This window comes from Diachasma alloeum, unplaced genomic scaffold (assembly GCF_001412515.2).
Source record: "Diachasma alloeum isolate Michigan unplaced genomic scaffold, Dall2.0 Dall_scaffold_00186, whole genome shotgun sequence".
Taxonomy (NCBI): domain Eukaryota; kingdom Metazoa; phylum Arthropoda; class Insecta; order Hymenoptera; family Braconidae; genus Diachasma; species Diachasma alloeum.
In genome coordinates this window covers 1,004,039-1,016,377 of record NW_021680352.1, presented here as the reverse complement: position 1 = coordinate 1,016,377, position 12,339 = coordinate 1,004,039, and the positions used below count along the sequence as shown (strand labels likewise).

Here is a 12,339-nt window from a genome sequence, read left to right as displayed (position 1 = left end):
GGAATCCCCCCCCCCCCCGGCCCCCTGTAAATGTAGCAGCAAAAAATTCCTCAAAAATATATTTCAATTGATTTCTGGACAACAGGCTGTGATTTCACCTTGATCGACCCAGCCGTCACCGTCGAGTGAGCATATCGATCGGTCTTATGGACTCATTGTACAGGGGTGCTGGTCTGTACAGTGACATACTGGTGGCACTGGTCCCTCATTTCCACCGAGGGGTGGCGAAAACACACGGCTCTGGATATACACGAATCCCGTCGAAGAGAGGGGGAGAAAGCAGTTTCCCTAAATTCACGGAAATTCCCGAAATTACCCTGACCGATCGTTGAGCACTTAATCGATGATTAATGACGACGACTTCCCCCCAATAAACATTGCATTCGCATCGTAAAATTCGACACGAATGCCTCGCCATTCAAAATTCTCAATTCGACAATTAAGATAATCATCTCGCGACTAACGAGATTGTAGCGGAGTTCCTGATCAAGATGAGAGAAAAAAAAAGTTGAGAAAAAAAAAGAAATAAAAGAAATTTGACAGACATCTTTCAGCATCGTATTTCCGCATCTGTTTGGCTGTCTAACCGGGCCCTGGGGGGATGGTCGCGGCTTTTCATTTCAACTTGGCATTTGCAGGCCTTTGTGGTAAACCATGGAACAAAGAGACGCACTGTTCACCCCGGAGGGCATCCTACACCCGATACACCAAACTGAACCCCCGGAATTATGGAAAAATCCTTATTCGCCTCTTTCATCGTCTCAATCCTGGATTACTGCATCCATATATCTGGGCACAACCGCATCCCTGATAATTTTTATTAGGATTATGGCGATAAATGAAAACACTCGTGATTGATTATTTGAATTTAACTGGTTTTATTAATGAGGGCACGTCTTTACTCTTCAAAGCTCTCCGAGAGACCGATTCGACACAAAGAAATTGGTGACGAACTCTGGTTAAAAATCTGATCCATAAAGAGGCATTCATTCCACTCCTCCACTCTACTGAGACTAAACAAAATTCTTATAAACACGCTGATCCCGGTGTTATTAAACATACAATCCATACCAAGAAAAATTAACTCATTAGAGATGGCTTTTTGCCTTCATCTACGTCTCACTCATATAATAATTCCAACAATTTTCGTAAATAAAAAATGATTTATGCAGACATCCCCTGATAAATCTCCAGAAATTCATTCATGATTTTCCAACCAGGGGAGACTCCTAGATCCCACTGGACAATGTTGGCACAACTCTGGTTTTCAACTCGGGTTTCAGAGAAACCCGAAAGAAAGAAGTTCATAACAGAGATGTCAGACAAGATGTGAGTGAGAATCTACCGTGGATCCACATTTCGTTGATAAAAGAGACGATTTCAGTAGTGAAGTGGTAAACGGAGATAAGTCGACTTATCTCCCAGTTGAGTTTTTGAGGAATATTTCCGAATCTAAGGGGAATAGCGAAATTTTCGTCACTACATTTCTTGTAGCACTCAATGAGCTCCACAAAAAAGGTTATAACAAAAATTTTGCTATCTTCCTTAGATTCCGAGATATTGATTGAAAACTGGTCAATAGTCAGAATTGACTTCTCTTTTTACCACTTCGCGACTGATTTAATATAATTGAATCGGTTCGATGCTAGATTTTCATCTGCAGCTTTTATTCATAAAAAAATATTATAAATGCACTGAAAAAAAAATAAAGTAGTTCACTGCAGAGGCGATTCCATAGACTTTTCAAATATTTTTTCCAAATTTCAATGTCTCTCAGAATTCGAGCGAATGAATTTTTACTGTTGGGGGAAAGGGCCGAGGGATTCATTCGTGACATTTTGCTGATTAAAAGTGAAGAGCGATTGTCCTAAATTTTTTTGTAATCGATGCAGTAAAATTAATAAACTCCGCCGGTTGATAAACGATGAATGTACGAGTTCATACGTGAATTTGACTCTGAAACGATAGACGCGCAGGGCCCGGGGGGAGGGGGACAGATGTCTACGGGGGGCAGGTGTAGGCCTTCGTGTGCGCGTGCCAACCAACCCCCCATCGCGTCGCCATTCAAGACTATAATTTACTTGAAGAATGCCCCCGCCAGTCCTCGGATCCAGCATTCATACATGAGTGACGTATCACTGTTAAAAAATATCGCGTACTCAACAAATGAAGTGAATAAGGAAAAAAAATTGAGCAATTCGATCTTTCGATGGAGAAGAATTCGAGACAATTTTTTATATTCAAGTACATGAGGACACGAAGAACGACCTGTTTTGCCGAATAGTTTTCGAAATGCGGCAGGATTAAGGCGTTTCGGTTGAAAACTCAAAATAATGAAAAAAAAATTGCAAAATTCATGGGAGAAACTTCTAAGTCTGCTGCATCATTGAGAATTTTTGCACATTTTTTTGAGCTCTCAGTTTCAAGGGGAAAAATAAGGAAATTTGGATGTTTTTGTGAAATCTCCAGCTGTAACCTCCGAGGTTACCCCACTCTCAACTAGGGAGATTTCCATGGCAGCCAAAAAAATAATGAACTATTGAGGAAAAACTAGTGGCTGATAAATCAAATCTTTCTTGAGAACACGTATAAGTTTCAGATTTTTTTCCGATTTCATAAAAAAGTTATTTGAACAAATGATTCGGAAAATTATGAGTTTCGGGGCAATTACGGCCTCACGCGCAGGCGCGTGATTCGAATGTCACTCGACAGGTTTACCAACTCGAGAAGCATTTTAATATTATTCCAATAATTAGAATAACATCCAATAAAAATTATTTGACACCCGCAGGTGATGAGAAAAAAATCAATCAATCTGATGAATAAAATCAATATTCAAAAAATGTTCAAATGCCCACTCGAGAACAATAAGACTGCCCTTCCGTTTCACCCCCGGTGATCTACAGTCGAAGCACCTTAATTCCCCAAAAATGTCAACTGCGAGAAAAAAATATTTTCACGGATTAAAATCCTTGTTGTCGTTTGAAAAAAGCTTTTAGTGTTCTTATGGACTTTAATCACATGTAAACCGGGGATTTAAGATGAACGATATAGCGGGGCAAATCGATCAGGGGGTTGAGGGGGAAATTTAAAGAGGGAAGAATAAAAAATGAGTTTTATTGGACTGGTAGGGTCACCTAAGCTGGATTACACATTGAGAAGTGGATTTTATCTCGTATTCCACTGGAGTATTCAACCCCGGGTAGTGAATGACTACAGCGTTATTTTAAGAGATGAAAGGGCATGCTCAGGATCAAATGTACGAAACAAGTTTCACCGATAGCCCTTGAAAACGGTTATCGATTGTGAGTTACAAAGTAGCAGAATAGCCCTCAAATATCGTGTTTCATTTTTATATTTTATCCCAACCGCAACTCAATACAATAATTGCGGAATTTTGGGGAAGATATTTCATTTCAAAATTGAAACATCATATTCCGGAATTTTTTTGTGAATAAAAATTTCACGTTCTGTTAATTTCGAATGCGAGTGTTGGCTGTCCGGGAGATAGTCAAGTGCCTGAGGATTTTTTCCTCGTCACGATGTACGACACGGGTACACCCCGATTCAACTATTATTTCATTTTTAGCAATTAGCATTTTTCAATTTGGCTATTTAAATTCACGCGCAACACAATACAATAATTGCGGAAATAATAATTTTTACGGATAATTTATGAAAGGTATTTAATTGAGATGTTTAAGATTTTTAATTTCAATTGCAGATATTTAAGATATTTAATAATCAAGATATTTAATTTCTAAATTAAAACATCGTATTCCCACATTTTTTTACGAACAAAAATTTTACGTTCCGTTAATTCCAAATCCGGGGGTTCTCTGAGGTTTTAGTGATGTCATTCGAGCACTTTGCAGTGTCCAGGAGGTAGTCAAGTGCCCGAGGATTCCTTCCTCGTCACGATATACGTCAGTGGGTTCATCGACACCCCCTCCCCTGAAAATACTACCCCTCCAGAACCCTGGGCAGCTCATTAAACACCCACGGCACCCCTCGAAACGACCCACACCCTGATTTAACTATTGTTTAGCAGAAAGCCGGTGTTCCTGCCACCCCTCGCCATCGAAAAAATCTACACACACACACATGCATGTCAAAACTCGCTCGTACGGTGGATGATGGTGGTGGTGGGACGAATAGACTCCGAGTATCGGGGGCAAAACCCATGCCATCTGTCCACACTTGGATTTGAGTTCTACGTACCAATTGCAGTGGTTCTTATTTTTCTATTACCCTTGACGCGGATTCATTTCCATTTTCAGAGGTGAAAGTACCCGCTGTTGACTCTGACGTCCGAAAAAAAATATAAAATCGCTTTCAAACGTTGGAAAAACACCGAAAAACGAAATGTTGCAATTTTTTTGGGGGTTTTTTCGGGGGATGAGGATGTTTTGCTTTTATATTTATTGAGCACCACCGGAAATGCAGAAGTGACGTGATTATGATTGTGCTCCCCTCAGGGCCAACCCGACAACTCCCTCGCAGTACAGTTTATTATTATTTCATAACAATTGGCACGTCAGTGCTGAAACGATAACTGTTATGTTTTTCAGTGTCAGGGCGGCGGACTCGGAATTAAAAGCCGGGGAGGGGATGCCAGTGTGATTTTGCGGATATTTAGCCGTTTTTTTATAACTCAAGGATATCCTAGTATTCAGAGATTTTTTTTCCAGTTGAAATTGGAAATTAAAAATCTTGAAAAATTTAAACTAGAATTTTTGAATTCAAAAATCGTACTCGTACTGACCATTCCCCAATAATTGGATCTCATAAACAAATTTTTCAAATGCATTATTTATTCATAAGGAGAGAATGTTTAAAAAATCTATGACGAAGCGGTTCAACGGTTCAAGTCAACTTGCCCCGTAGTTTTCGAAGAATATCTCCGAATCTAAGGGAGATAACGAAATTTTCGTAATAACCTTTTTTGTAGCTCTCAACTAGCGCTACAAAAAAGGTCATGACAACAATTTCGCTATCTCCCTTACATTCCGAGATATCCATCGAAAACTGGTCAATAGTCAGAACTGACTTCAACCCTTTTACCACTGCTGAATAAAATCGTAAATAAAAAAAATTCATTAATTTTTCGCGCAGGTTAATTGACAAATTTATTCATTGGAAGTCCCTAAACCTACCCAATAAATAAGGGTACATTTTCCGAGAAGAATGGAGACAATCCTTCCGACTCTTCACACGGGCTCTTATTTCCGGGGGCGGGTGTGCGACCTCAGAGATGTTTACGAGTAGAAACTCGAGGACCACCCTGGTGCGCATGAGCGGCACACTTTCATGGCCACTTAGCAGTAAAGAAAACCGACGCTCCGCGGCCCTTTGAAACCCACCACCCCGAGCGGAAAAGATCTGAGAGGGAATTTCGCACTCTTGAGTTCAAAAATCCGAAAATCCCCTTTTCCCAATTTTTCATAAAACCGATAAAACATTTGATACAACATCGAGCGTGAGACTTGAGGGTGAATATCCTGGGAAATGTGAGTAAAACATCGCGGAAGTCCCCTTCCCTGATCGCTCACCAAACCCTCCGATAGCGTTTTTTAATTAAAAACAGACAAAAAAAAATTGAATTTACGACCGGATAAACGCGATTTTGATCTCCACATCCGGAGATTTTACAAAAAAAAATATTTTTTCTTGTTGATGAGGGAACGATATTTTTTGCTGCATAAACTCACACGGTGGCTGCGGTGGCCCCGGCGCAATGTCAAAGAACGTTGTCGAATCAATTGGCCACAGTTTCCCCCTGGAAACTTCAGGACCACCAACTCGTGTAATTTCAAGCTATTTAAGGTATTTGACATAGCGCCCTTCCGCAAAATTGAACGTAATATTGACATTAAATGCGTGACAACGTTTCTATTTCCCCGAAATGACATTTTCCTGATGGTTTCCCCCAAAAAAAAAATCTCCCGAAAAGTGAAACAAAATTTTCGACAACGTCCGAACGATTTACATCTGCTCTCGCCCATTGGATTACCATAATTATTTCACGCTCTTGAATTTCCTTTGTATGAAAACTGTAACAGCGTGAGTATGACGTCGCGACGCTTCAGTTCAGTCAAAGGAAGACGTAGGCGTTTATCCTGGCCGCGTGTCGACACGTGTTTCTCACCCTCAAAAACACCACTTTTACGGGCACACGCTCGAGCGCCAGATAAACCACAAATGGATTGAACAACGATATGATATCATCCGGGAAAGTATAATAAAATAATCTCATCGCGTGGCGTTTCAAGGGTCTTTACCAGTAATAAAAAAAATTCTGAAAGTGGTGGATTTATCTTATCTGTAGGTTATCAAATTTAATTGAAAAATGTGAAGCTGAAATTATCGGAGTATTCAACAGGGGAAAATTTAGTTCAGGGGATTTTTGAGGGTTCAAGGGCCAAACAGTCATTCGAGAAAATTGTCTTTAAGTGTGAACGAGGAAATAATTCAAAAATTCATAGAAAGTGTACCAACTGTGAATCGAAGTCACGTGTCTGGTGTGAATTCTCGTGAGATCGACCGTGGACACGTGGCCGAGTTCAACGTATCCCACCTACGAGTGCATACGATAATTGGGATATCATATCCCCAAACACGCGACATTTGTATATTTAATTCGAGACGCGTGCGGGACGACTCTTCTCCACGCAAAATCACCAACTACTTCACGCCCTGGCACGTGCCACATATTCATGATGCTTGAGTAATGTGGGCTAATGTATCTCACTGTGGGATCTACAATAACACTATCAATTTTCCACTAATTCTGGATGAAATAATTCGTTGTCTTTTGAGCCTCAATCTGTTAGAATGTCAGCCTGCAGCTATTTGACAACAATCAAGACCACTGGTGTTTGTGCACCACGTGAATGGCTCCGAGCGGTGGTTCCGGAGCCATTGAATTATGAGACTCATGCGAAATATTCGTACGGTACGTAAATACACGTCTAACCCACTGAGCACAAGCTCAAACATTAATTCGAAGGAACTGGTTACACTGTTGGAAATTTTTTGAAATTTAAGGATATCCAAGTACTTTGGAGAGAGAATAAGGAAAATGGACATCTGGAATTTTAACAAAGGCGAGGAAAAATATAAAAATAAGATTTCAGATTATTATTTGCAATCGTCATAAATTGACAACATTCATTGAACAATAATTTAGAGTCTCTGAAGAATAACAGTAGAATTATCCCAAAGGCCATTTTGATATGAAATCATTCAATAATTAGAATGAGAAACTGTCATTAATTACACCACGTGAATGGCTCCGAGCGGTGGTTCCGGAGCCATTGAATTATGAGACTCATGCGAAATATTCGTACGGTACGTAAATACACGTCTAACCCACTGAGCACAAGCTCAAACATTAATTCGAAGGAACTGGTTACACTGTTGGAAATTTTTTGAAATTTAAGGATATCCAAGTACTTTGGAGAGAGAATAAGGAAAATGGACATCTGGAATTTTAACAAAGGCGAGGAAAAATATAAAAATAAGATTTCAGATTATTATTTGTAATCGTCATAAATTGACAACATTCATTGAACAATAATTTAGAGTCTCTGAAGAATAACAGTAGAATTATCCCAAAGGCCATTTTGATATGAAATCATTCAATAATTAGAATGAGAAACTGTCATTAATTACACCACGTGAATGGCTCCGAGCGGTGGTTCCGGAGCCATTGAATTATGAGACTCATGCGAAATATTCGTACGGTACGTAAATACACGTCTAACCCACTGAGCACAAGCTCAAACATTAATTCGAAGGAACTGGTTACACTGTTGGAAATTTTTTGAAATTTAAGGATATCCAAGTACTTTGGAGAGAGAATGAGGAAAATGGACATCTGGAATTTTAACAAAGGCGAGGAAAAATATAAAAATAAGATTTCAGATTATTATTTGTAATCGTCATAAATTGACAACATTCATTGAACAATAATTTAGAGTCTCTGAAGAATAACAGTAGAATTATCCCAAAGGCCATTTTGATATGAAATCATTCAACAATTAGAATGAGAAACTGTCATTAATTCATACAAAATTGTGGTTGATCGAGAAAATGAGGTTATAATTCATATAGACGATGCGAACCATCATGAATACGAATTGCGTGATGGCTCCGTGGTAATGCGGCAGGTTGCGAGCAGTCCGTAGGTCCTAGGTTCAAACCCCTCTGCGATAAAAAACTTTAATTTCGGTTTATAGGTTTGACAGGTAGGATTCCGAGAGTAGTAAACAATAAACATAAATTGTATTTGTTGAGAAGAATGCTTAACTGAAAAATTAATATTTTTTCATCTTATCTCGGAGCAATGGTACCCCACATATACAGGATAATTATAATACGGTATCAGGAAATTATAATACTCAAGATATAGTTTTACTGGACGTGTATATGAAAATTGCTATACTGGTATGTGAATTTCCTCAGATGGTATGAGACCCAAAAGTATGATAAATTTATAATACCGTATGATGTAAATTACTTCCTACACATGTGCAATAATTTTGGGTCGGAAATTTTTAACAGTGTACTGTTAAAAATCTTATTATTAACTTGAATCGAAAGTGAAAACTCAGATCCGTCCATCACTTTAGAAACAATGAAGTGAATAAAAAACTATTGAACAACTCATCATGCCCCATTTTCGATCCTCCAGATATGGTTACCATGCCAGGTGAGTCAATCCGAGCGGATAACGCTTTTTGACGTTAACGCCAAAGCCCCAACCCCTGATTTCACGTTGAGAGCAACAATGAGCCCGACGATCACAATCTCCTGCATTAGTTCCTGGTTATCCGGCCATTACCATTATGCCTGCACTTGGCTTCTATCATTCCATCGTCTGATTTTTTTTATCGACTCCATCGTCTTATTTATCTCCAATCATCATTGACATATGCACCTGGCAGACGAAAGTAGCAGAATTGAATTTATTGCGTAAATTGCGGCTCATTATGAGCTAATTTTATACGCCTTCAATAAATTTTCTGCTAATGCCATTTAGAAAAAAAACGTGTCCATGCTAACTTTTTCGTAAGTCAGCAGGAACAATAGTATGAAATGAACAGAATTCGATTTTCGAAATTGGATAATTTGAAGCTGATTAAGAGCTATTCTACGTTTTCAAAAAATTTCCTATTAATAGTTTTTGGAAAAATAGATTAAAGTAGCTCTACCCTTACGGTAAATTCAAAGATTACTGAAAACTGCAAAAAAATTCTGCTGCTACCTTTGACTGCGGGCTGTCCCACGTCTTAGAGCATTTCATCTTCATCTAGGAGGTGAATAAACATGAGTTGAACTATTGTTCGATCGAAATTTCTGTAGAAATCATCAATTTACCGAGAATAGCCGAGATAAACGTCAAGCATATCAATCGACAATTCGCAATCTCATTCCAGATTTACCCCAGCTAGTCTCTCCATTTCTTTGTTCCTCGAGTCCCCGACTCTCCCGAGGGACTTGTGACGCATTATGTAGCTCTTTTACCCTCTCTACAACCGATCGTTATCTTGCCTGATACTATTTCTGAAGTACCAATGAAACGTATCATCAAAGGACATCCAACAGAGCCTCAATTTCATATCGACGAATAAATAGCCCCATTTTTTTCATGTCTCATAGCCGATAAATTCGACTCGCGTATGTTTCAACGGCAAAATCCTCCTCATGAGGTCGAAACACGGACGAAAAAATTTAATAGAAAAACCTGTCGAATTCGTTAGAAAATTCTATTGAATTCCGATTGAACTGTTCTATTAGTTTCTGCCCGATTCCATTGAAATGTTCAATAGAAAATATTCAGTAGAATAAGTTAATAGAATTCAATTTTTCTATATAATTTATTCTATTGAGATATTTTCTATAGAATTTTCTCGGCTCAAATTTTCCAAGTTTTCTCGTTTGATTTTCTTGATGAGAAGAAAAGAAAAATGAAATGAAAAAAAATTAGAAAATTTGAGTCGAGCAAATTCTGTAGAAAATATATGATTCTTGATTTTTTCACATCTAAGAAAAAAATTAGAATTCCGAATGTAATCGAGTTTTCTGCAATTTTTTTGCAGTTTACAATAATCTTTGAATTTACCGTAAGGGTAGAGCTACTTTAACGTGCCTCAACAATTCAACTACAGTTGCCTCATCGTCGTGATGAACGCAAGCACTTGAGAATTAAGTGGACCGCTCTGCAATTCAAAGTAAAACAGTTGCAGCTTCGAGATAATAATAATACTGGCGGACAAAATAGTAACACGCGTCGGTGGTCCTTTACATGGGGATTCCCCTCGCTTTCCGGGCTCTTGGTGTAGATAAAATGAACGAATACAATTTTTATTATTTCGTTTTTTATTCTTGTTCAAGAGGTGCCGAAGAATCTCTGGGGAGGAAGCCCCGAGGGAAATTATGGCTTTTGTAAATGCAAAATATCTCGTGTCCAATGTTATAAAAAAATTGGAATTTCAAATTTTGATGGAAAACTCAGCGGAATTTCAAGTTTTTCAACAGCAGAAAAACGAGAATTTCTCACCTTGAATTTTCAATCAATCGAGACACCAAGAATATATTTAGCAAAAATAAGAATTAAGAATTTATTTATTTTATTTCGAATATAGGGGAGGTTGGGGTAAAACGGACACTTGATTTTTTTTTTAATGTTAATGAGGGGTTGAAATATTGATAAAAGTTGATAATTTTGTTTTTTAATACAAAGAACAATTCTTTCCCTTTGTGGCGAGCCTAACCTGAGCTCAATTGAAGAATTTGTTTCTGACTTATGAATAATTTTAAAAAAGTCTAGTGTCCATTTTACCCCACCCTCCCTTATTTATATTCATTTTTACCTCAATTTTTCTTATTCCTATTCATTCATGAGACAATAGATCTGAAATTCATTAATTCTTCCCGAAAATTTTCAATTTTCAATCACAAAAATTCATAAAATTCCAGTGAAACAATAATGTCCTGAAAATTCCCAAGAAGTTCAGTAGAAAATTTTCAACTCAGATCTCAGATCCTACAGCACCTCACGAAAGAAAGCCACCAGCCCGGTGGCCTGGCGTAGTGGTTAAGGCCGTTGCCTCACAACGGATAGGTTCCAGGTTCGATTCCTGGCCGGGTAGAATGGTGAGATCTAACCATTTTTAAAGTCTTGATCAATCGCCATATAGTCTCATCAGACTCGAAGCGATATAAAATAAGCATAAGAAANCTGATTCAGCAAAATATCCAAAATATCCCCCAACCCTCAACGACCCCAAGTGACATTGCACATTTTTTTCGAGTCTCCGGGTTACCTGCCACCCCTCAACGACTCTGTCCCCTCTTCGCGTACATGCTGTACACCTAGACACATCTTCACAGACGAACGCGTCTGCTGAATGGGATTGTGAAAATGTGGACGATGTGGAGGGGGTGGATATTCTAGATGGGGCAAAATGCGTAATCCGGTTTCTTCGGATGACGAACTACGCGCCTAGTTGTACTAACGAGTTGCTAATGCGATCTGTTATAAATTTCATTTGCCATGCGATTTCACGCATCAAAGGTTTCTTCATCAAGTTTATGCTAATATCGTGTGCTCACGGGGATGCGAAATTGTATCATATTATTCATGAAGTGATCTGAAAGTATCGGACGCATCGAATTCTCTTCATCGAATTTCTTCCAACGACTCAGTTAATCCTCATTCGCTGGGGTGTCGAATCGATTGATTGAGAACGGGAGACTAAAATGTGTGATAATCGGGGATTTTTCCGTGTTTTCACAACACTCAGGGGGTGATTTTCAATTTCAGATGAAAGGAAGAATTTGATCACAGAATGGGAAAAAAAAACTCTGGGCCAGCTGCCCCGACGTACCGAGCCGTGATTAACGTTGCGAGATCAAATTTCTAGAAGAGTGAGTTCTGAATTATTCTGGCGGAATGGAATATTCATCAGGTGCATATTCGAATGCGAAAGCAATGTGACGTATCAAGTAAAATTTAGCGCGTAAACTTACATGTGTGTGGAGTGCGGATGTGGAGCTGAGGTCCAGGACATCAACCACGTCATATGGAAATGCCCAGAATATTCTAGTCAAGAAAGAGACTTAATGATTGAGAGACTTATCAAGCACAAGTGTCCTAGACCATTCACCATTTCTACATTCCTGGTGGCGAAAGATCTTGAACCCCTAAAAATTATACATCAGTTTATTAAAAAATGTAAAATTAGAATTTAAGGAAAATATTCACCATTTTTAATAACGAAGGACCAAATCGATAACAAATATGTTAATACCTTACTATCGAATGTAAATAAC

General features: G+C 38.6%; 1 protein-coding gene across 2 annotated transcripts in view; it reads right to left on the bottom strand.

Moving 5' to 3' along the window:
• The window catches only part of LOC107048314 (cadherin-23), a 38,773-nt gene that overhangs the window by 25,076 nt on the left and 1,358 nt on the right, over nt 1–12,339 (bottom strand). For both annotated transcript variants that reach the window (XM_015271442.1, XM_015271441.1), the window contains exon 2: nt 12,037–12,210. In XM_015271442.1, coding sequence (XP_015126928.1) covers nt 12,037–12,089 — 53 coding nt within the window. In that variant the 5' untranslated portion in view covers nt 12,090–12,210. The remainder of the gene's footprint in view (nt 1–12,036; nt 12,211–12,339) is intronic.